Source organism: Malus sylvestris, chromosome 3 (genome assembly GCF_916048215.2).
Source record: "Malus sylvestris chromosome 3, drMalSylv7.2, whole genome shotgun sequence".
Lineage (NCBI taxonomy): Eukaryota > Viridiplantae > Streptophyta > Magnoliopsida > Rosales > Rosaceae > Malus > Malus sylvestris.
The window spans coordinates 21,870,183-21,896,243 of record NC_062262.1 but is presented as its reverse complement, the minus strand read 5'-3'; the positions used below and the strand labels follow the sequence as shown (position 1 = coordinate 21,896,243).

At 37.8% G+C, this 26,061-nt stretch overlaps 1 protein-coding gene and 1 long non-coding RNA gene across 5 annotated transcripts; one reads left to right on the top strand and one right to left on the bottom strand.

The window, feature by feature from the left end:
* Positions 1-3,624: 3,624 nt before the first annotated feature.
* On the top strand, positions 3,625-5,792 carry LOC126616407 (uncharacterized). Of its 2 annotated transcripts, XR_007621150.1 has the most exons (4): positions 3,625-3,926; positions 4,010-4,131; positions 4,683-4,749; positions 5,570-5,792. It is a non-coding gene; the product is annotated as an uncharacterized LOC126616407 (long non-coding RNA). The 2 variants fall into 2 exon arrangements; XR_007621149.1 differs by lacking the exon at positions 5,570-5,792 and having other exon boundaries at positions 4,683-5,480.
* A 10,257-nt stretch (positions 5,793-16,049) lies between these two features.
* LOC126614734 (uncharacterized) lies at positions 16,050-24,222 on the bottom strand. Of its 3 annotated transcripts, XM_050282381.1 has the most exons (9): positions 23,973-24,222; positions 20,580-20,687; positions 19,854-20,489; positions 18,594-18,670; positions 17,640-18,011; positions 17,447-17,533; positions 17,225-17,316; positions 16,937-16,994; positions 16,050-16,383 (listed from the first exon to the last, which is right to left on the bottom strand). In XM_050282381.1, exons 1-8 carry the CDS (start codon positions 23,977-23,979, stop codon positions 16,973-16,975), a joined length of 1,401 nt encoding a protein of 466 aa, XP_050138338.1. In that variant the 5' UTR covers positions 23,980-24,222; the 3' UTR covers positions 16,050-16,383; positions 16,937-16,972. The 3 variants fall into 3 exon arrangements, with proteins under 3 accessions (XP_050138338.1, XP_050138337.1, XP_050138339.1); XM_050282380.1 differs by lacking the exon at positions 16,937-16,994 and having other exon boundaries at positions 23,973-24,220; XM_050282382.1 differs by lacking the exons at positions 16,937-16,994; positions 17,225-17,316.
* Positions 24,223-26,061: the final 1,839 nt, after the last annotated feature.

Below are 26,061 nucleotides of genomic sequence, written 5' to 3'. Positions count from 1 at the left end.
GGTTGAAGAGAAAAGGAGGTCAGGGGAAAAGAAGATACCCGAGTTAATTTCCTCATTTGAGTCATTTGACGCTTGGGAAAAAAATAATATTTTATCATTTGGCACTAGATTTTTGGTCTTTTTGTCCTTTTCTTCTCTCTAATTTGTTGCTTCAAATTACTAAATTTCTATTTATAAGTGGTAAAAAATATCACTAGACTTCTAATTTATTGTTATTGATGAAAATGATGCACATTTTTATTTTTTATCTTTGTTTTGTTATTGGTGAAAATTTTTAAAAAAACATAGAAAATAAAGAAAAAGATGTTCATTTCTCGTATATTTTCAATCTCAACACAACAAATCTATATTATCTATTAATAGAGTTATTATACAAAATAGTTCTTGACATGTGTATGACCAATAGAAATGGTGCCTGAGATTTAAAATCAATAGAAATAGTCCTGAGCTTGTCCACCATCCATGATTTTTGTCATTCCGTTAAAAACTCTTTGGACAATTTTCAAAACTTCGTAACTCAATCGATTCTTAACCAAATTCGACCCATAATATATCAAAATGAAGATAAGAAAGTTTAGAACAAGATTATATCTATTTGGAAGCCCAATGATTGCCGGAGATGGCCGGAAAATAGCCTGAAAGGTGACTGGTCCACGGAAAAACTAGAAAACTAGCCAGAAACTGGGTAAATTTTAAACGTTCATAACTTCTTCAATACTCAACGAAATCGAGTGATTCAAAAACGAAAATCATACTTCTCAATGAGACAAAGATAATGGTATCTTTTTTAACTGCTAACTAGCCGTGATTTGGCCGAAAAACTGCTCAAAAGTGGCTAACTAGAAAATGTTTAGCCACTTTTGAGCCGTTGTCCGACCAAAACACAGCAAGTTAGCCTTCGAAAAAGGTACCATTCTCTTCGTCTCGTTGAGAAGTATGATTTTAGTTCTTGAATCACTCGATTTCGCTGAGTATTGAAGAAGTTATGAACGTTTAAAGTTTACCCAGTTTCCGGCGAGTTTTTCAGTTTTCCTGCGGAACAGTCACCTCTCAGGCTATTTTTCGGCCATCTCTGGCAACCATTGAGCTTTCAAATAGATATAATCTTATTCTACACTTTCTTATCTTCATTTTGATATATTATGGGTCGAATGTGGTTAAGAAATGATTAAGTTACGAAGTTTTGAAAATTGCCCAAAGAGTTTTTAACGGAATGACCAAAATCATGGATGGTGGACAATCTCAGGGACCATTTATATTGATCATGCAAATCTCAGGGACCATTTTTGTATAATAAGCCCTATTAATATCCATAATTGAAAGAAAATATCATTCGATAAAAGTGATAATAAAATGCATGAATTTTTAGAGCTATAATGCATGTATATTGCTTTAAATTTGTGGCTTATGAGATTTCTAGTATTAATTGAAGTCTTTTAGTTTTCTAGGAGTTTTATTGTAAGATTTATTTTATTTGTCTTTTTATAATTCTCATTGTAAGTTGTAAGCCGATAAATCTTGTATTTGTAAGGCAAAGAAGGAGTAGAAGTTGTTTGAATTATCATATTGAAATTTGTGTTCTATATCATTTTAAGTGTTTTGCTCTTGTTTAAGAGTTTGTCGCTTAGTTCTTCAAGTTGTCTACGTCGTAGGCTAGTACTAGAAGTGAAGTTTTTAGGATTTTCAGGTCTCTTCTCGCACTAGGAGATAGTGGACCCCCTATCTATCCTACCATATTCATTTTATTTCAATTTATTTTCTCACCACGCTGCTAGTGAGGAGTGGTGTAACTAGAATTTTAGCTTAGAAGGGACCCGTAAGGCTCAATCTGAAACGCTCTCATAATCTTACAAAAATTACTATGTCATGTGATGAGCAATTGAACACCGTCGTTTAGTCTGCTATGGTATCGTCCCCCATCATTATCGTATTCCTTAAACCTAAACCCCAAGTCTCTATGACTTTCTTCCTTTCTCCCTCCTCCTCAAAGCTCACAAGCATCGGATTGTTTGGACTCCATAGGAGCCACCAACCTCAAATCAAAGTCAATAAAAGAAATTAAACTAAAAATGTTTGATTTGGGTCATAAGCCTACTAAAAACCTTGAAAATCATTAACATAACACTAAATTTTTACGCGAGAAAAAATGTCAGGATGGGGTTGAGACTATCGTGGTCCCTTCATAACTCTGCCTTTGCATGTTGTGCCATGCATCAAAAAAGAGAAAATGAAAAATCGAAATGTGAAATAAGATAACACTTAATAAATACAAGGGTATATTATATTTTGCATATATAGGTTAATTATGTGGCAATTGCGGATCCCACTTTTTTGTTGATGTGGAAGTAAAAGAATATTACGAAGATTTTTTTTTTTTAGTACATCGATATTTTATATTAAGGGGAGGAGGAGTTCGGCAAAGCCACACAATTAGCAGTCTAATTTGGTATCAAATTCGCTATCCACGAGATTCGAACCTAAGACCTCTCACTTTAAAGTGGAGAGAAATACCATCAGACCGTACTACTGAATGACAATATTACGAAGAATTTAGTTTGAAAAAAAAATATGCTAAAATATTAAAACAAATAAAAAAATAAAATATTACGAACAATTTATTTCATTTGACAAGTGTCTTTTTGTACTTGTTTTGCAGCAATCAAAGGTTTTGATCAATATGGTTGGAGGATTTCATTTCCTCTGAGGCTGAGATAGATTATTTTGAAAAAGAGTGTCTGTTTTTTCCTCTCTAACTTAGATTCCCTAGGAGCTTAAGTTTCAAATCTTCATTTAGACCTAGTTTTCCGGTTCATGTTGGTTTCTTCCTTCAACTATTTGATTGGAGAACTGGCTGGTCTTTTGAATCCAGATTCCATATTATCATCATTATCATATCATTTTGCATTGGACATATTGCTCTTGGTGCCACAAGGAGAAGAGTTAAAGGTTGGAGTTGCCTCTTCGTGAAGACCGAAGAGGTCTCCATCTTGTGCAAAGTAAGGTTACATAAAGGTAAAGTTGTTCCTTAGATTAGATCTAGGAAATAAGCTTGATGTAGTACTTTGTATGAACCTTATTTGCACTAGTAGATTGAACTTCGTGGAGCCCTCAGTTTTTTAACCCAAAGGTGGGTTTTTTTTTTTCGGGTCAAATCTTCTTGTGTTCCTTCATGCTTAAACTTGCTTACATATCTAGATATGTTTATGGTATGTTGTATGAGCTACTTAGTTGACGGACTGTTGTGAGAAGTTGTTTAACTTTATATTGCTGCATTGTGAGATATAACTGTGTTGTTGTTGACTAGGCTAATGTACTAGTCTACTAAGTTTATTTCGTGAATTTGGGGTTTTTGTTCTGACAAATCTGTACTTGTTGACTAGTTCCTGTGTCTACTCCTCATTGCATGTTTTAGTTGTTAATATGTGTATTGAACTTGACTATTGTTGACTAGGACAACTTACAGTAACCTAAGTTTGGTTGATTGATTTGTGTTTCATTTACTAATAAATTTGAACTTAGTTCATTGGTGACCTTAACTGTCACAGCCCGTCCCGGAATTTCAATTTCCGACGACGTGAAATTACAGAAACGCCCTTAAACGGGATTAAGGTGCGTAAATTTGGTATTTGTTTTACACTAAGATCTTAAACTAGGGTTTAGATTTACATTTGTTTGGTCTAATAATTTTGTATTGGACTTAGGTGGGATCCCCACCTCCTGAAATCCTTCCCCAAAACCCGTAGGTTGTCTCTCTCCCTCTTTCTTCCTCATCTCTCCCTCAGAAACACTCTCTCTCTCTCTTACTCTCGAACTCTCTCAAGCTCTCGGACAAACACCAAGAACAACCACAAACGTGCACCAACGTCCAATCTAAGATCATCTTCGTGATCTTGGGAACTTCACGAGCACGGGGGTATAAGTTTCAAGTAAGTTTCATTTCTGAAATCCTAGTTTCAAAACACCCCGTGAATTGACACTGTTCACGAACTTAAATTTGGTTGTGTTTTAGGCTAAACTGAGATCACCACGAGTCTTAGGAAGTTCCAAGGAGGCTCGGAGTGCCTCGTTTGATCAAAATGGACGTCGGGATCGTCGGGTTCGAGTTTGGCCGAAATTGAGGAATTTTGGAAGGTATGATCTCGTAGTTTTTAGGCCTTAAAACCCTTCCAACGTGATAGTACATGTTAAATGCTTCATTTTGGTTTAAAATGCGAAGAAATTGGTTGAAAAACGAAGGAGAATAGTGGATTTGAAAATTTTCCAGAAACCGGCGAACAGTCGCTGGCGACCGGTGACTCGCCGGAGAAGACAGGGAATCTTCCGTCAAGTTTGACGGAATATTCCGACGCCGTTAGTTAACTTTAACGGAAACCGTTAGTTTTTAACGGAATATACTAGGATTTGACGGAATATTCCCTAACGCCGTTCACTGTAGCCGTCAGTGTGCATGTCACGTGGCCGCGCGTGGGCCGCGCGTAGGTCCGTGCCACGTCAGGCGCGTGGGGGCGCGTGAGGACTCCAAAAATTATTTTAAAAATTTGGGGGTGATCCTGAGGTTGTGTAGGTCACTGTGGTATATTCATATACCCAATTTGAGCATCGTATGAAGAATTATTTACCTAGTTTGGTTTAGGTGCGTTAAATGTGCGTTAAATGATTGTTTTAAGTTATTTCACTTCTAGGTGGAACTTTTAACGAGGACGAGCACATCCAGGGGCGTCAAGGGGGTTACGACCCGGCGACATACCAGTGAGTGGGCATTGCTTTCTATATATATACCTATATACTCGATTTCCCCAGAAATCAAATTTAAATGAAAAGTATAGTGAAATGAAATGAAATATGATGTGATTGCCATGCATAGAATATTATGGATATTATGAACTGTCGTATGATGCATATATGTATGATGGTGCTGTGGAAGCACAGGTAAGTATTTAATTAATATTATGATGATGATGATATATTGAGCTCATATCCTGCACCATGGTTTAGTGCTTATAGTATTCACCGCATCGCACGCTCGCCTTGGATCCAAGTAGATGCTGGTCGTACAGTCCACGCGGAGTGGGTACGACGGGCCAGTCGTAGAGTGTTAGTGAGATTATGACTGGTGGGTGACCTTAGGTTATTGTATACAGATGATTGATGAGAGAAGCACTAGAGCGAATATTACCATGAGTCGTTCAGACTACATTAGGTGGTTCCGACTTATGTGCAGAAGGCCGGACAGGTCACGCGGAGTGACTCCGGCAGAGTGAGATTGATAGATGTTGAGCTCTAGGTTCAATCGTTCAGGGCTATTAGAGGGCCTCCGATTGATTATTTCTTTTACCTGATTATATTATGTTAATGCATTCATACTAAACTGTTGAAATTGGCATGGTACATTCTTTATTGAATCTGTTATAAGATTGATGATCGAGACAGTTGAGATATATATGCTATATACTATTTTTCTGGGAAAGTATACAGGTTTTCCAAAAAGGGGTTATAATTGTGGATTTATGAAATGATTTGGAAAAGCTTATTTTCGCCCACTCACGTTTTCTGTTTTTCGCCCCTCCAGGTTCTAGTTGGTAGTTGAGGCGTTGGTGGCCTACGAGGACTGCTTCGGCGTTCTGACAGACTAAATAAATGTAGGATTCACCCGAGGGTGTTGTAAATTAGTTATGTTCCTACTTGACTGCACCTAGATGCTTATGCTCTGTTTATGTGTGTTTAGTACACTCTTATGCACATAGAATGCTAGGTTGTAAATAACTGAAATTAGTGGTTTTCGTTGACTCGTATTTTATTATTAAATCGTTTCCGCTTGCGTTATGGTTACGTCACACTCACGTGACGGCCAGCACGTCCTAGTCTTCGGGTTAGGGTGTGTCATTAACTAATCAATCTAGCATACTTTAATTTCTAATTACATGATATTTCCGCCTAATATCAATTCAAATCAATTTATAATGAAAATAACGAGCGCACTAAACATATGTGCGTAAAAGGAAAAAAAAAAGATGTGCAAGAAAAATAGAGACTTATACCTACTTTACAATATTATAAATAAATAAAATATTTTGTTCAAAGTACAATCTCATGCCGCTATGTTGTCTAACAATCAAGTTGGACGCCTCGTTAAGTGAATTCTATATGATGTTGAGAGATATTAATAGTTTTTCAAAATGGCATGCATGTCAGATACATATTTAGCAATAGGGATACATGATTAACTAGGGACTTTAAAACAGCCAAAAAAAATGAAGTTTGCTAGACGCTATTACTTGTTTATGGGTAAATTATAACCATGCATGTGTCCTTAATAAACGTTCCTGCATGATGCTCTTGACAAGAGCAGTTGGCTTTTCCATTGGTTGACACCAACAACACGTGAAAATTGTTGATAATGAATTTCATATTGATAAGAAGAGGAATCTTGCGTGTGCTTATAAGTATTTGGACTACTCCTCATATTGTCAATTGGTTCTATGGTGAAACGCTAATTTTCTTTAAGGTATCAGAGCAGGTTGTCTCCCATATGAAGTTCAATGGCCACACGTGCTCCACATCACTCCATTGTGTTATCCACGTGTTAAGCTTGAAAATTCGTCATGCTTGAGGGAGCATGTTGATAATAAATCCCTTATTGATGAGAAGGACCTTGGATGTGATTATAAATAGTTATGCTACTCTTCATATTGTCAATTGATTTATAGGGAAACTCAGCTTTAACTTTCTTTAAAGGTTCACTTTTTACAAAAAGCGGGTTATACTTTCTTCCTGGCAGTGGTCCAAACTCCAAACCTTTTCTAGTCTCAGTGGGATCGACGGTGTTCTTATCTATCCATGATTTAACATTCCTTACCACATAAACCCTAACTAATTACTATTGCCCAACAAAAAAGAATTGCTAGGTTAGCACAAGTCAATGTTTTACCAACGTGGGTGAGGCATCCCTCGTTCTGTCGGTGTTCTAAAGCATGTAGTTCGTCATGCCTTTCAACTTTTTGACGATCTGTGAGGCTAAAGCTATAAGTGGTCCAAGAAAAAAAAGAACGAGCTTTGTTTGTGCAATTATATAGATTGTAGAGTTCAGGTTAATGATTCTGCCAAATGGAGAAATGTGAAAAATAGCAATGGATCGGATAACTGAGGCCAGCTAGCATTTGCATGATGTTACAGACGATGTAGCACAGGATATATATTAAGCTTACAAAGTTCATGTTGTCTACAGTGTTTGTCATGTTTACTCAAATAACTGAACTGTTTTCGAATCGCCAAAAACACTTGTAATCATATTTGGCACAAGTTCTTCTAGGTTCAAAAAAGCATTTGAAGTGCTTTTTTTATTTTATTTTTTTCAAAAAAACACTTATTGTGTGTTTCTTTTAGAAAGTACTTCAAGTGCTTTTCTAGAATGCAAGTATTTTTGTTAATAATGTCAATGTGCTTTAGAAGGGTTTATAATAGAAATGCTTCTAAGCATAAACGCTTTTTTAAAGCAGTTCAAAATGAGTCCTTAATTAATATAGTTATATAAACAATAGTTTGTAGGGAAGAATTTTTCATTGTGACCGGAATACGAATAGTATACCACGTGTTTTTATATAAGTAGTGAGAAATTTTATTTTTTAATTTTTTAACACACATATCCCACCGTTTGTATGATGACAGGTAGTGTATCATCCCATGTTACGGTCACACTAAAAAAACTCTCCTCGAAAAGCCATATATGGTTATCTAGTAGTTGACACCAATATGAAAGGGCAACACGCGAACACGGATTGCAGTGATACATTGTAAATACGTTAATATGCTTAATACACCCTGGAAGCTCCAAAGCTAAACCCTTGAAAGCACATTTGGTACACATGGTTGAATTAGAATAAAGCTGTCATATTTCAAGGCATATTGAAAGGGGAAGTGAATGTTTTTCATTTGGAAGGATTAGAAGAGGATTAGTTGCGAAGGAAATTCATCATTTCTAATCTTGTTATTTTTCAGTACAAGCGATATTCTACACTAATCTACACTAAAGAGGAGGGAGAAGTTTCAAACTTAGGACATAGTACGTTAAAGAGGAAGATCTTATAACCATTAGGGCAATCCACCACTTACCCTAATCCTACCGTTTTAAGAAGGAAGAAGCAATGGAGCCAGTGGAGATCTTTATTAATATTTTTAATTAGGGCAATGCCTTTTGTTTCATTTTCAGTCTCACTGCTGTAATTAGGCGTCTTATTGGATCTCTAATTACTTGGTAAAGCACTCTTGTAAATTCCTATATATTCTTGTACAACAACAACAACAACAACAACAACAAAGCCTTTTCCCACTAAGTGGGGTCGGCTATATGAATCCTAGAACGCCATTGCGCTCGGTTTTGTGTCATGCCCTCCGTTAGATCCAAGTACTCTAAGTCTTTTCTTAGAGTCTCTTCCAAAGTTTTCCTAAGTCTTCCTCTACCCCTTCGGCCCTGAACCTCTGTCCCGTAGTCACATCTTCGAACCGGAGCGTCAGTCGGCCTTCTTTGCACATGTCCAAATCACCAGAGCCGATTTTCTCTCATCTTTCCTACAATTTCGGCTACTCCTACTTTACCTCGGATATCCTCATTCCCAATCTTATCCTTTCTCGTGTGCCCACACATCCCACGAAGCATCCTCATCTCCGCTACACCCATTTTGTGTACGTGTTGATGCTTCACCACCCAACATTCTCTGCCATACAACATCGCTGGCCTTATTGCCGTCCTATAAAATTTTCCCTTGAGCTTCAGTGGCCTACGACGGTCACACAACACGCCGGATGCACTCTTTCCATCCAGCTCGTATTCTATGGTTGAGATCTCCATCTAATTCTCCGTTCTCTTGCAAGATAGATCCTAGGTAACGAAAACGGTCGCTTTTTGTGATCTTCGCTAGATTGCTCCGGTCATTAGTGTGGATAAGTATATAAATGGATAGAGATAGGAAAGCAAACACAAGATGTACGTGGTTCACCCAGATTGGCTACGCCCACGGAATAGAAGAGTTCTCATTAATTGTGAAGGGTTTACACAAGTACATAGGTTCAAGCTCTCCTTTAGTGAGTACGAGTGAATGATTTAGTACAAATGACATTAGGAAATATTGTGGGATAATGATCTCGTAATCACGAAACTTCTAAGTATCGGAGTGTGGTGTCGTCTTGACTTGCCTTATCTGTCTCATAGGTAGATGTGGCATCTTCTCTGGAAGTACTCTTCCTCCATCCAGGGGTGGTATCTTTAACTGGTGGAGATGCACAAGGTAATGTATCAATTTCACTTGAAGCTTACTTGTAGTTTCAGGCTTGGTCAAGCGCGATACAAACCATGTAGTAGGAGTCCCCCAAGTCGCCGAGCTAGGGGGTCTGCTGAAAGAGGTGACAGACAAGGTAAGCAATCAGAGCTCCGACTGATTGTTCACCTTCTCCCCATCTTGCAGCAGCATGAAGGATAAAGAGAAGAAAAATGAGAAGAGATGATATGAGATACTTTTGCTTTTGAAGAAGTAACTTTCCACAGGCTTATTCTTGAACTGAGCTGGAGGGTTTTCTGGTTTCCTCCAGAGTATAAGGCCGACTGAAGAATTTGAGGGTCAAAACAAGTCCATCAAATCTAGAGTACGTTCCACCCTGCTGATATGGGATACTTTTGCTTTTGACAAAGTAATGGATGTATCGGCACGTGTGCTGTTACGCTTGTCTCCACATGCTTCCTTGTATCCTTCGCACTTGCCCTATCTGTTCCTCAAGCAGATGCGGAATCTTCCCTGGAAACATAAGATGATGAAGATGAGTACTCGAGAGCAATGCCAGGTAAGTAATCAGGTAAGGGGTTCCAGGCAGTCAATTCCTGGCTGGAAGCTTGATTCCAAGTACTGACTGATTGCTCTCTTTCTCCTTGTCTTGCAGGTAAAAACAAGGCCAAAAGAAAAAACAGGGAAAAAGCATGATATGAGATACTCTTGCTTTTAACCCTGATGATATGAGATATTCTTGCTCTAGTATAGCTTGTTTGCAGAGGTATTATCGGGGGGAAAGAAAGCTGAATATTTCGAAAGGCTTTGTTGGGAGTGCCCTCTCAGATATGATGAAGGGTTGAGCATTTTTGCAGGTCTGCCTGTCCGTTGGGGATGGAGGTCGACATATATAGGAGTCTCCCTAACAACAAGTAGTAATGCTATTCCTTTACCCTGCTTGGTCATAGCACGGTAGTGGGAGCTGCCAGTTTCACATGTTTTAACTCTGTCAGAGCACTTTGAAAAAGTGGTCTGTGGTATCTGGCTCTCGAGATTCGGAGAACGATGCCTCTTCGATTTTTGAGAAAGCAATCATGCTGGGGGTCTGACTCTCGAGATTCGGAGAGCAGTGTCTCTTCGATTTTTGAGGAAGTAATCATGTTGGGAGTCTGGCTCTCGAGATTCGGAAGGCGGTGCCTCTTCGATTTTGGAGCAAGCAATCTTGTTGGGAGTGTTGTCTCGAATGTGAGTAAAGGTTGGACATGTTTGCTAGTCTACCTTGCCACGAAGCACAAAGGTTGACACACAGGGACTTTCCAATTATCCAGCAATGGTACTGTTCATTTACCCTCTCTTCGATTTTGAGAAAGTAGTCATGTTGGGAGTCTGGCTCTCGAGATTCGGAAGACGGTGCCTCTTCGATTTTGGAGCAAGCAATCTTGTTGGGACTGTTTTCTCGAATGTGAGTAAAGGTTGGGCATGTTTGCTAGTCTACCTTGCCACGAAGCACAGAGGTTGACACACAGGGACTTTCCAATTATCCAGCAGTGGTACTGTTCCTTTACCCTTGTAGGTAATAATATGGTAGCTAGACCTTCAAAATTTATGTGTCTAAACTTTGTTAGTGCTGTTTCTTTGCTATTCTTTTACCTTTCTTGGTCAGAGCGATGTAGTGGGAGCTGCAAGCTTCACGTGCTCAACTTTGGCAGAGAACTTTGGCAAAGTGATCTGTGGTACCCATGAGTTATTGTTGCGTGTGGGAAGTGGGTGATTGAACAGTAAGATTCATGTGCTTTCTACTTCACCAGAAGTCTTCGACAAAATGCCCATAATTTCTGCAAAGCTGAGTGTGCGTGTGACAGGTGCTGACAAGGCTAGAAAAGTAGGTGCCTCTTCGATTTCTGAGATCGGCCCTCGTGGTCTCTGAGCAGCCCAGCTTTTGAGAAAGCGAGCGCCTCTTCGATTGATTCGGAGAACGGTGCCTCACCGATTTTTGAGAAAGCAATCATGCTGGGGGTCTGGCTCTCGAGATTCGGGGAGCAGTGTCTCTTCGATTTTTGAGAAAGTAATCATGTTGGGAGAGTGGCTCTTGAGATTCGGAGGGTGGTGCCTCTTCGATTTTGGAGCAAGCAATCTTGTTGGGAGTGTTTTCTCGAATGTGAGTAAAGGTTGGGCATGTTTGCTAGTCTACCTTGCCACGAAGCACAGAGGTTGACACACAGGGACTTTCCAATTATCCAGCAATGGTACTGTTCCTTTACCCGCTCTTCGATTTTTAAGAAAGTAGTCATGTTAGGAGTCTGGCTCTTTAGATTCGGAGGACGGTGCCTCTTCGATTTTGGAGCAAGCAATCTTATTGGGAGTGTTTTCTCGAATGTGAGTAAAGGTTGGGCATGTTTGCTAGTCTACCTTGCCACGAAGCACAGAGGTTGACATACATGGACTTTCCAATTATCCAGCAGTGGTACTGTTCCTTTACCCTTGTGGGTAATAATATGGTAGCTAGACCTTCAAAATTTATGGGTCTAAACTTTGTTAGTGCTGTTTCTTTGCTATTCTTTTACCCTTCTTGGTCAGAGCGATGTAGTGGGAGCTGCAAGCTTCACGTGCTCAACTTTGGCAGAGAACTTTGGCAAAGTTATCTGTGGTACCCATGAGCTATTGTTGCGTGTGGGAAGTGGGTGATTGAACAGTAAGATTCATGTGTTTTCTACTTCCCCAGAAGTCTTTGACAGAATGCCCATAATTTCCGCAAAGCTGAGTGTGCGTGTGACAGGTGCTGACAAGGCTGGAAAAGTAGGTGCCTCTTCGATTTCTGAGATCGGCCCTCGTGGTCTCTAGGGAGCCCAGCTTTTGAGAAAGCGAGCGCCTCTTCGATTTCTGAGATCGGCCTTTGTGGTCTTTGAGCAGCCCAACTTTTGAGAAAGCAAACGGCTCTTCGATTTCTGAGATCAACCCTCGTGATCTCTAAGCAGCCCAACTTTTGAGAAAGCAAACGCCTCTTCGATTTCTGAGCAGGCGCCTCTTTGATTTCTGAAGCTCCGTCGAGTGCAGATTTTTATAGAGGCTGGCATTAAGTTTCAAAGCACACTTAAATCTCCACCAGTAGAAGCTTCATTCTTGCACTTCTAATATCTTGATTTGTCCGACCTCTTCTCTCTTCAACACCTTTGAAAATGTCTGGCCCCTCCGACCGTCGTTTTGACTTGAACCTTGTTGAAGAGGCAGCCCCGCCTTCTCCAGACAACATATGGCGCCCATCCTTCGTCTCCCAAACTGGTCCTCTTACCGTTGGGGATTCCGTGATGAAGAATGATATGACCGCTGCGGTGGTGGCCAGGAACCTTCTCACTCCCAAAGATAACAGACTACTTTCCAAACGGTCTGATGAGTTAGCTGTTAAGGATTCGCTGGCTCTCAGTGTTCAGTGTGCAGGTTCTGTGTCTAATATGGCCCAACGCCTATTTGCTCGAACCCGCCAAGTTGAATCATTGGCGGCTGAAGTGATGAGTCTCAAACAGGAGATTAGAGGGCTCAAGCATGAGAATAAACAGTTGCACCGGCTCGCACATGACTATGCTACAAACATGAAGAGGAAGCTTGACCAGATGAAGGAAACTGATGGTCAGGTTTTACTTGATCATCAGAGATTTGTGGGTTTGTTCCAAAGGCATTTATTGCCTTCGTCTTCTGGAACTGTACCGCGTAATGAAGCTCCAAATGATCAACCTCTGATGCCTCCTCCTCCTAGGGTTCTGTCCAGTACTGAGGCTCCAAATGATCCCCCTCCGGTGCCTTCTCTTTCTGGGGCTCTACCGACTGCTGAGACTTCTCCTAAGCAACCTTTGTGAAGGCTCCCTCTTGTGTGTTTATTTTGACTCATGTATATGTACATATTTGTAGCTTATCGGGGATATCAATAAATAAGCTTTCCTTCATTTCAACGTATTGTGTTAAATACACCAAAGCCTTCTTCGCTAAGTTCTTTGAATTTTCTTTTGTTGAAGCTTGTATGTTGAAGCTTTCTGAGTGGAGCATGTAGGTTGGGGTAGTGTTCCCTTAATTTCCCGAGTGAGGAAAACTTCTTGGTTGGAGACTTGGAAAATCCAAGTCACTGAGTGGGATCGGCTATATGAATCTTAGAACGCCATATATTCTTGTACATTGAAGAAAAATAACATCTCAGAAACTCTCCATTTTCATTTTAACTTGACATCTGAGCATTACACTCAGAAATATACTATGTTGGTACAGTGCTCTATTTAATCCCGCTGCGTATTATGATGTTATATCGTTGTTATGTTATCGTTGTTAATTTTACCATGCCTTTTTCTTGGACTAAGACGTGGAGAATTGACCACCACGAATTATATGACTTGAGTGATTAGGTTCATACTCCTCAGATTACCACCAGTGCCAATGGCGTGCCTTCACTGTGGCGGGTGGAGGCATTATCTCCTTTACTCCGACTCTAGCTTTCATTTGTGTTTTTCTTGTTCCTAGTCTTAATTGCAACTTATTTACTGTTGGTAAACTACGTACGCCACTTACTGTTTCCTCCAATACCTCAACACAGCAGAAGGCGACTGAAGATGATAAAAGGGTAGGGAGGTTGTAAATCATGTCAATGGACACAGACGGAGCCAATGAATGCCCACTGGGGGCAATACCCCAATCAAATAATTCGTTGGTTAAGCTGCATACTGCAATTATATATACATGTGTTATGTGAAGAAAATATGTGTCTAATATCAAGCATATCTTCATACTACTTTTATTCTATATCAAATTTAATACGAGGAAAAATGCTCTTGTTTTTTCATTCAAACAAAAAAACTCCTCCTCCGCCTCTCATGTATTAATATTTTTCTCATTAATTTATCACTTTCCACTACTACTTTGGAAACTTTTGTAACATTGGAATAGTGAAATTTACAAAAAACACAAATAAAAAGTTGTTAGATTTTATGCCTTCATCATGGAAGTTACGTACTGTGACATCCCACATCGCTCAGAGGAGTGATCCTTAAATGTATATTCTCATCCCTACCTAGCACGAGGCCTTTTGGGAGCTCACTGGCTTCGGGTTCCGTAGGAACTCCGAAGTTAAGTGAAAAGGAGGCCAGAACACTCCCAGGATGGGTGACCCATTGAGAAATTGCTCGTGAGTTCCCAAAAACAAAACCGTGAGGGAATGGTAAGCCCAAAGCGGATAATATCGTGCTACGGGGGTGGAGCGGGCCCGGAAAATGATCCGCCCCGGGCCAGGATGTGACACGTACCCTACAATATTAGGTTAATTGGAAGGAGCCATCAGCCAAATCTAAAGGAGGGGAATGCATGACAAATAAGTCTTAAGGAAGAGACATCCCACGTTCTCACAATGTCACAGCTATACGCAAAGCATCCCCTTTACAACTACGTTGATTGTTCATCTGCCTCTGCCCCAAATAAGAAGCATATGACTAGAATCGCATAATATATCTCCCATCCTAACGACCCAACGAAATCCACCACTTTGTTTTTATACTTATTTTTTTTTTGGTCAGAAGATAGATTTTGTAGATTAGATATTAGATTAGCTAACGACGGAGTTTGAACCCACACTGTAAGTGCTCAATACCTTTCCACCACTATGGTAAATGGCCACTTGCATTTTTATACTATTTTCTTGATGCAACAATATAATTACACTAACAAGTGAAGGAATAAATTAGTATCAAGCTCACCATCCACGAAATTCAAACATAAAACAGCTCCCTTACAAATGAAAAAAAATATCATTAATACTAAAAAGCTGCTTTCTTTCACCATTTTAATACGTTGTGTTGGAGGTTTGAATAAAAAATACACAAGTCCTTTTGTCCCACGTTCACCAGTTTAAGCATATGCAAATATGACTTGGTAAATTGGATTGTACACATTGAAAAGGTTGGGGCTTGGGCCTAGCTATATATCTTAAACGTCAAAAGATGGGCTTGGGGCTCTACTACTACTGCTACAATACGAATAACTACTCTTAATTTCTAGGTATATTTCAAATGAATCTCAAAAGTTCAAAATATTCCAAATAACTATTTAACGTTTAAAAAAATACACACATGTATTAGAGCTTCATAAATGCCAGGAGAGTCAAAACTCACTTCAATTTAGGGTATTTATTACCTATGTTAACGCTATTGGCCTACTAAATGTCTAATTTTTAGGCAATTATTTAGAATGTTATAACCAAGGTTTTAAAAGATGCTAGCCGCTAGTTGAGCAGCGGACTGGGGCCTAGCAGTGGAACCTAGGATGGGGACCTAGACGGACTAGCCGGATTTAATTAAATTTATTACATAACATATAAATAAGTGGCTACTTACACTAAAAGAATAAAAACTATACTTTTATTGAGAATTTAAGAAAGTCAAAACTTAAAACTTAAGCCATATTGCAATCATCACATACAAATGCAACAAAAGTAAGAAAAACTTAAAACCAAATTTGAAAATTCACTAATTAAGTAGGTTATTCAAAAAACCCTTTTAACCTAATTAAAAAAATTAAAAACAATGGAACTGCCTAGCCTCCTCCTAGCGTGCCTAGGCGGGCTAGGGCCTTTAGCCTGTACCCGATTTTTCTCCACGTTTCGGCCTAAATTGCATCTGTTCTCCACCGCCTAGGCCACCTTTTAGAACACTGGTTATAACAGGTTGAAACCAATTTGGAATTTTACCCAAAAAGTTGCGTGAACTGGAAACAATTAACAAGTGACAATCCCTCAGTTCACGTCAATTAAAGCAAAGCCAAATATAGTTGCTGAAAGCAAGGGCATCATTTAACCAACAAAAAAGAAGTAATGTGAGTTTGATCAGCTTTCTTCCACGAAACAAACCGGTAACAATTAAAGCAGTACACAAAACCACTTTCTACACATATTAACAAATGATCACTGAAAGGCCAAAACCGATTCCCTCCGACGACAAGTGCTTAAATAGAATACATGTTCTCTTCAACTGTACATCCCTAGGGCCTTGTGAATCGCTTACGGCCTTCCATCCTTCAACTATGGGGACCTCAATCCACAGAAGAATTGGTTTCTGCAGTTTCATCCTCACTGAAGCTAGATGGCATCTCCATGGCAATTCTGAAATAGACATGTACGATCATCCGTCAAATATTTATGTTGCAACAAGTTTAATCCTTGATGATCACAACACAGACATAGTAACATTTAGTTAATCCTCGTAATGATATATTCAAAACAACAACAACAACAAAGCCTTTTCCCACTAAGTGGGGTCGGCTATATGAATCCTAGAACGCTATTGCGCTTGGTTTTGACAGCGCGCCACTTACGGGTGATGCCCTAAACTTTGGGTACTGTTCCTATTTCATGCAACTAAATGCAGCTAAATTCGTGTAAAAACTACGATTAAGTGGACGATCAAGATTCCATCTAGCGACAGCTTCATTCTAATGCCATTCCAACCATCCGTAATCTGAGTTTAGGTTATACAGAAATCAACAAGACGAAGAATCCCTCTTCAAAGTAAGATCCTTATTTAGAGCATATACAATTTACTACAAAATAATAGCATGTCACCCTGGTAAAAGGAAATGGCCCGGTAACTGAAACAATAGAGTGAAGCAATTCAGTATGAACTCTAATGCTAGTCGGGAAACAATAACAGCCTAACCTAGAAAAGATTTTGCCATCTACCGTATCTGCAATATTAGCTCTGACATGTAAGGTCGCTGCCAAACATTTAACATGCAGACATTATTTAAACTGACTGGGGAAAATGTGGCATTTGCAGACTTAACTAAAGCAGTCAATAGAGAGAAAAAAGCCCTAATACATGTGTATATATATATATATATATATATTAGTCATGTTTTTTTAAGAGGCAAAAATTGATGATCAAAATCAAAGAGGAAAAATGCACACGTGCACAATTGAAAGGATGCCCCTAAGCTATACTAACCCTTTAATCTGATGTTTACGAGGTGGAATTTGAGCAAATGAATTTGGTGCATAGTCTCGTTGAGGGAGATTAACTCTGGCTTGTTTTGTAACCTTTGATCAGTAAGAAAAAAAGGATGTCAACCTAATGCCAACCACTATACATAAATAAGTAATTGTATGCAATTATGTATCAATGCCAGGCATGCCCTATTAACATTGTCCCACTAAAGTTCAAACTCACCACCAATTCATCTGTAGAATTCATTTTTGCTCTAAGCGGATTGTGATAGTCCTTCATGGCCTTACATTCTCCATCAAACTTCTCCTCCTGGAACAAAAAGCAATTAAAAAAAGTCACAAGGCAAGTACTTTTGATATGACATTCGTTGAATAATAGAGCATATAAGTCAAAAGGCAGTCTCAGAATGCTTAACTATAGAACTTGAAGGCCTTGACTTCAAGTAATCATTCCTTTGGACAGTCTTGGGGTTACTAAATTTATCATACTCATCTAAGCGAGGCTCTGTTTGTTCACTAGTAACTTTCCTACCGTAGTAACCCTTAGATCTCATTCTATCTTTCTTATTGCTATTATAAGCAGAAATCCCTCCAGAAGGTTTATCGTAAATATCCAAGGGAGAATTTTTTCCAGGGAAAGGATTGGTATTGTTGAGAAAAGTCGACTTTTGTCTCAATTGCTTGCTTGATTTCTTCTCCTGAAGATCAAACCCATGCATGATGCTAGGATTTTCCTGCTGTAAATATGAATCCTGGGAATTCAACCTGGAGTTGTATACTTCATATCTCTGCAAGAGCATTAAAAGGCAGAAAGAGTATCACAATAGAGAGAGAGAGAGAGAGAGAGAGAGAGAGAGAGAGAGAGAGAGATTGTTTATAAGCATTTCAGTTAGGCGGGGGTGGGAGTGAAGACATCATAGAAGAGTTTTATTTTGCTTCCATGAAACCAAGTATTAACAACCAATTATTTGCTTCAAGAACACAAATTAGGAGAAAGTTGTGCTAATCCCAACTTTTTCAACTTATGGAACTGTAATTTGCTTATATGCCAAGACAATGATGCAAGAGATCAAATGGTTCATAAAAATGGGGCTGGTTGACTGCCAATACATAAGTCAGGCGACCTCCTCTCACATCCAGGAGATAATGAGGAGGTGAGATCCAGCTATAAATGTTTTCTTGCCAGATTTATGTTGCCAGACTGAATCTGAACCATACATTCATGCAATAGCAATTGACTTGATAAGTTTTCCTTGCTGTGATTCGTATATAATGAAAATAAACCAATAAATTAGCCCCGTCACAAAGTTCACACCCTCTCCCCCACCAGATATGTCAAAGTGTAACGAAAATGCATCAGGTCCACTTACAGTGCTTGGACTTAGTTGCCCTTTCACTCCAGATATATCAGGAGAACGGAGGACAGGATTACCAAGAGTGGATGGTTCTGCATAGCAATGAACAAAACAGACATATAAGACTAGTCTGCAGGAACCTAATATATAAGTATTCAAACAGTACAGGTGAATACTGAAAGACTGAAGAATCTGAATGGAAGCCAATCACACACTGCTAGAGTATAGCGTCAAGATAGAAGAGAGGAGAAGCAATGTTTAGCATTTTTAAGAAACATGCTCAGAAAATAAACAACTCCCAAGTAGGTGTCAACTAAATATTTTTTCGCTTCAGAATACCATGTACATCTAATATTTCAAGAATTACAGCTACAGGACTCAACTGCTAATGCCAACCCAGCAACTTTATTATTTTACCTTTTTTTTTTACTTTATAAAAGTAAGCAGCTGGGTGTTTTCATGAACAATATTTATTTATTTATTTTTTAACTTCCCACTGCATTCCTTCTTAACATAATTGCCCACAATACCATATTCCCCAACAATATTCCGTCTTCATCAACATTAAAAAAAAATATAAAGAGTAAGTAGAAGCAAAATGAAAATGATTTCAGTTAAAGCTACAGTTTCGCATTTGCATACACACAAAAAAATGTATGCTATTAGTCTAAAAGAAATAGAAGTTCTTCAATCCACTAATCATCATAACTACCAAGATCAAGCCAAATCAAACATTAGAAACACATGAAAGCAACAGTTCCAAATGCTAACTACCCATGCTTTAAAATAAATGCAAAAAATAGGAAAGCAAACACAAGCACTTGTGTTTCACTGTTCAAAGGCCTAAATTTTATCTTCGTGAGCTTTTTATAAAACAATATACTAAATTAAAGGCTCCATCAAGTTCAAATTTCCATGTCTATGCTACTTCACCGAACAAGGCCCAGTGCCCGCAGATAAACGTAAGCCTTCCATATAGAACAACTTGCATAATAAAATTAAATGTCACACCTTAAAGATCTCGTTTCAATGGTTTTTTTTTTTTTTTCACTCAAATTAACAATATTTATGTTTACACCTTATGCACAAAGCAGATTGAAATTATACAACAAAAATAAAAACTTCACACTAATCACTCACACAAGAAAAATATGAGAGCATCAATACAAGCTAAGTAACAAGATCCGAAAAACAATTAACAATCTTTCTGTTCTCAGACGACTATTTCATGGAATATGAAATTTGTTCCTATGAACAGAGTATATTATGACGTACCATGGCCTGAATCCATAATCGGTGATTCAAATGCACCAGGAGGAAGCAAATCAAATTCTACACCTAACAGAGGACCATCCTCCAGATACTGCCTCCCGAGTTGCCTCTTAACAGCTGTAATAGCAGCATTTTCTGCTTCACCTTTCACTTTCAAAAACCCTGAGGGCTTATATCCCATGTTTTCCATGCCCTTGGTATGTGTTAGGTATCTAGAAGTTTCCACATCATACGGATCCTCATTTTGAGTCAAGAACCTATCTTGTAAAGACGAGCTACTTTCTGAAGATGTATTTTCCATGTCACCAACTCTCTCTGTATAGTGACTACTATAATTGCGGGTGATATCTGCAGCTGCGAAATCATGCCCAGAAAGCCTTCGACTTTCAACTTCCCTTGGATCAATAAACCTATGCTCTCCATGTTTAGTGCTGCCACAAGAGTCCTGCCCAAGTCCACTAGCTCGATCCTGAATAACACCACTTGAACGATCTTGCCGTCCATTACCTTGTGTTTCATCTCTCGACAATCTTTTGTCTTTTAACCTTCTGTGGCAAAACCATCCAGATATCTGCTTTTCTGACAATCTTAACTGCTCCGCAAGTTGTGATTTCATTTCCTCCGTAGGATATTTATGCTCTGGAAAAAGTAAAAAAGAACATTCTTTTGAGAAATTTGATGGCTCAACACTGAGCAAGACAAAACATAGGCCAAGAGAAGTATCCTTACCATTATAAAATTTCTCCAAAGCCATAAGCTGGGCTGGTGTCTTGAGCTTTCTTTTCTTATTGTTGTCTTGGGAATTTTTATTCTCCTCAGAATGCAGTTCATTTGATTCTAAATATCAACCAAAAAGTGAACAGGGATGCATTAGTCACAAAATGAAATCAATGATTAAGATAAATAAACATCCATCAGGGCATAATTGTTTTTGAACCAGCTTCTATGTATGAATATAATGCTTCATTTGTTCAACTATAAATTGTGGTGGTAAAGATAAACATGGCTAATATCAGGGCATGTCAACGACCCGTGGAATAAGATAGAACTCAACAAGAACCAAACCCTGTTTGCTTGAGTTCAGTCACAAAAATCCTTCACTATTTCAAATCCTGCACTTCTGATCTTCTAGAAAAACCCTTTCGATTTATTGGCATCTCCACTTATTGGAAACTAAAGATGCTTTCCTCCTAGTTAACCCAACCCAGTTTTTCTCTATTTAATAGGAAACAGGAACTTTACAGAAAACCAAAAAAAGCATGACATAGGGCACAGATAAAAGATCTCCAATCTTTTTGTCTCCACAAACGGCTCATCTCTCCATTCCCTGCAACCAAATCAGAAAACAAAACACCAAAGCCTTGAGAAATGTCTCTCCAAGAACATCTCCTGGCATGATATTCTATTATGTCACCAGTGAAGCCAACTCTACCTTACTATTATGAAGGCTTTTGCTATTCTGTCCCTACCACAACACCCAAATAGAGCCAAAACAGCCTATCGCCACAGGCTGACATTTCTCTTCTTGAAATCCCTCCCCATGATGAATAAATATAGTCAATAGTAGCAATTCCCACAAACCACCCATTCCAAACCAAAAGCCAGAATTAATCTACTCTAGATTTGTGATGTGGCAGAACAAGGAAAGAACGACATGGTCAGAAGATTCTCCCACAGGTTTTCTTAGTGCACACCAAGGAGATAATGAAGAGTACTGTCTTCTCTTCTGGCATATTACATGTGTTAATTCACCAAGAACCACCAGCCAAGCAAGTGAATTAAGATTTTGGTAGGCACCCAAGGCTTTCCAACTGAAATTACAAGGACCAAAGTGGTCGGTTCTTCGGATTATCTAGCAATGAAAGACAAAAGGACATACGACAGAATACCACAGATCCTGAATAGCCCAAATTCTCCTCTCAGCACGACTAAGATGCAATACCAACTAATAATGCAAGACACCAAATGAGAAAGTTCCACAAATACTCTGTCAATTCAATATCCCCCAAAAGAAGGGGTTCCAAGAAACAACTGAGAGAGTGAGAAACACACTAAGAATGGTCACTTCTGGATTCAACAATATCAAAGATTACAAATTTGAAACTGAGAACTCTTACAAAGTTATTCTAGCAATGATAGTCACAAGAATAACTTTCTTCATTACCATTATTATGATTATGGTTGTTCCCATGAACTTTCTTTCTCGTTTAAGACAACAATAATAAGACAACCACCATATCTAAGAAAGACCTTCTGAGAGAAATATAAAATGGTGGGAAGTTTATGCAATTCCTTACTGGGTTGCAGGAATCTGCTATATGATTACAGGTTAAACTAAGCCTATCCAATATACATTTCCAAAACTAGTCACCCAGTGCTCAAATTGGAAAACTAGGGGGGATTCCCTGTAACCATTCATAAAGGAAAATGAAAGTCATAATTGCAAAGCTACATCTCCCATGCAACTTCCTGCTTCAAAGGCTTATGTACTGTGCAAGTCCCTTCCACAACCTGGACCAATGAGTCAAATGTGCCACTTGCATAAAAGTACGTAGGTCATGGTAGCATGCCTAACAGCATCCTGTTTCACAAGAAATTTTCCACACATTTTGTACATGGAAGAAGGTCATAGTTGCATGCTTAACATTATCCTGTTTCACAATCTTTTTTTAAACCGGATTAAGCTTTTTTATTCTTATTCTTTTACCAACTTCAGTAAATCTTTTGTGATACACTGTGAGGCCGGCTTAAGATTTTAATTTCAATCATCATAATTGCTTTTTTATCCATCATTCAAAGATCATGCTTGCAAAAAAATTAGACAAATCGAAAATCACACTATGTTTGGATGAAGAAATTTAAGATTACTAAGGAATTTTAAAATGACGGAAATTGAAATGAAGGGATTTTATTTTCTAGAATTTGTGAATTTTGTTGTTTGGTTAACTTAAAAGAACAATGGAATTGAAAACGGAATTTGTTAATTTTAAACTCCCAATCATAGAAATTGGGAAATGACACCTATTTACATGGAATTTAAACTTAGGAAATTGGAGGTCCCAAATTCCAAGTTTTTTTTCCACGCGGAAATTCTAAATTTCTATGTTATTAATCCAAACAAGGGAATTGGTGCATGTCAATTTATAAATTCTGACTTTTATCCAAATTCCAAGTTTATTTCCCTCATCCAAACAGTGTAAGACATCCAATTATAGTGAAGAAAATACACAAGCACATTATTTCAAGAAAACAACTAAAATGACAACCATTTTATCAAGTGGTTAAATGGTTTCGGATTAGAATAACTTTTTTGAAAGCACGATACTTGATGAAAGACCTAAAAACTAGATGGTTCAGATCATTAAAATACACCACAAAGCCTCACAAGGGTGTCCCTCAAATAATCTTATTGGAGGGATCCCTCAATTGAAGCTCCCCAAAATAATCGGCATTTACCTAACTTATCCATATTAAACTTTCTTGTTTCAAAACAGATTTTCCAATACAATCATACAAGATTCAATTACATGAGGTTTGTTATTCAAGCACTAGAACATTTGGAAAACACCTTAAACAGAGACCGTATCATTTACAGAAGAACTCATATAGTACAACCAACCTCCCAGGTTAAGAATTAGCATCATCTATACAAACATTCAAGAATTTCCTGAGATCCCCCTAACGTGGTGCCTAATGCCGTCACCAGAGCTTCTGTGCCGGTAGACCGAAGGAAATCCAGAAAGTAACTAGAAAATTAATAACCCCAAGCCCAAAAATCGTGACGAAAGGCAAATGTGGAAAACATAAACCTTTGTAAATATATGAAAAAATTATTAGGCTAAGTATTTGTCCTCAAATACAGTAGGAAACACAAACCATCATGATCAAAATGCCATTTTCCTTCACTTTTAAAAGTTTCCCAGCAATCAATTACCCAAAATTAAAGAACCCAGATTACCCTCATCACCATAAGAACAAGCTCCCCATGCATACAAAATAATCAAATTCCCAAATGGCAAATACAAACAAACAATGCAATACCAGAAATTAACGTAAATCAATCAGAAAACAGAAAACCCATATCTCAAAAACGATCCCAGATGCAGCGGAAAACGACGATACCTTCCATGGTGTGAGTTTCCGGGGAAACTATCGGTTTGTTAGTTTTTGACTTCTATACGGCTAAAAAGCGTGGTCCATTAGACCTGTTTGGGCAGATTGATTGAAGCAAAGGAGTACACAATTGAGCCTGCATGTTTTTGGTTTGCACCCAATTCAATTTTGATGTTGGAGAGAGAAAGGGAAAAGGTTGAAAGGCAGGGGAATTCTCTTTCTTCTCTTCTCCCTCTCTTTTCCAACTTGCTATCTCGGTTTCGCTTCTCTTCATCCAAATTAACTTTTTACAGTTTTTTTTTTTCCTATTCTTTATTGTTGGTTTTATCGTTTTAGTTTTTTTTTTTTTAAAGATTTTTAATCAAAATGGTTATTGAGGTTTACTTAACTCCTCACTTTAGTCTCAAGATATTTGAAATCAACAAAAGTTATCCTGAAATTGTCCACCATCAATCAGTTTGGTCATTCGGTGTATGGTCTCCCTAGCATTATCTATTAAGAAAATTCTTAGCGTCGACTAAAGAGGTTAAAATGACGTTCACGTCTTTCTTTTTTTTTTTCTTTTATTTCAGTGTGTTTTAATATTAATTCATCAAGACAAGTGAAATAATAATTTTTCTATTATTTTTCATTTACTTAGGCACATCATATTTTTTTCAATTTGGAAGAGTGAAATAAATTTTGAATTTGAGTGCTTTTTTGCTCACCCTTTAATCTAAAGTAACTGTTACTATTCTCCGTAATCGTGTCACTAGGGTGGGCAAACGGACTCTTCATTAGCAGGTCGGGATGGTGCTCGCGTACATTTGACTAACCATGATTACCTTATATATTTAATTAAAAACTTTATAGAAAATAATAATTAAATGATACCATTTATTTCTTGCTCAATGTCCAACTCAATGAAGCCCATACACTATGTGTGTATAAACAAAAAAATTAAAAAAAAAAAATTATATTGTCACTTAGTACTATAGTCTAGTGGTACTCCTTTTTACTTGTAAGTGAGAAGTCTTAAGTTCGATTCTTGCCAAGGTGAATTTGAACCACGTTATTGTTAACACATTGTATGGTTAAGTCCACTCTCTACTCCTAAGTGTAGATAATAGTGTTTGTTAAATAAACTATATTATGGTAAAGAGAAATGTGAGAGAGGAAGAGAGAGACAAAATACATGTGTTTTTTTTTTTTTCAAATTAGAGATGCTGTGATTATATATGGGTGAGGTTTGAAAAAAAAAAACAAATTTGGTTTGTGCGAAATTACGAGTTATGATTTTATTTTGTGCTAGAAGACCAAATTGTCTATCTTTTCTTTTTTATTTGACAAAAAAATATTTTATTATAAGTAATTTAAGTTAATTAGACAATTAATTGAATTATCCTATTTTTATTCCTCTCTTCTCGGCTACAGCACAAATCTACCTTATTTTTAAGAGAATAAATCTTCTTCTACAACAGGAAGAAGAAAAAAAAACTGAACAGAGAAAAAAATAAAAAATAAAATGAGGAAACTTGTGTGTCCAAAAATTTTAGAGAATTTTAACAAAAATCTCTGGGTACTGTTCAGTTTAACGAAAAACCACATTTTTACACTAAAAAGTCAATTTTTGTACTATTCACTTTACATTTTATTTTGTCCTTATCATTAAAACTCAAAGTTTTCAAACCATTTTCATTAGTTTTCCTAAAATTTAAAGGAAGAGGAATTGATGTCATTGAATTTAGCATAATTCAATCAATTATTTAATAGGAAAACTAATGAAAATAGCTTGAAAACTTTAAGTTTTAGTGATAAGGACAAAATAAAGGGTAAAATGAATAGTACTAGGATTGACTTTTTAGTTTAATAATATGGTTTTTCGTTAAAGTGAACAGTACCAAGAGTTTTTTGTTAAAGTTCCCTTATTTAATTGATACGATGGTAATTTTTTTAATCATTTAATTAATTTTCTTTTCCATGCAGATTTAATTAAACGCATAGGTAATCCTCTTCACTTGTAAGTGAGAGGTCTTAGGTTTGATTTTCATCAAATGCGAGTTTGAACCACATTATTGCTAGCTCATTGAGAGGCTAACCCCACCCCCTCTCGCTTTGT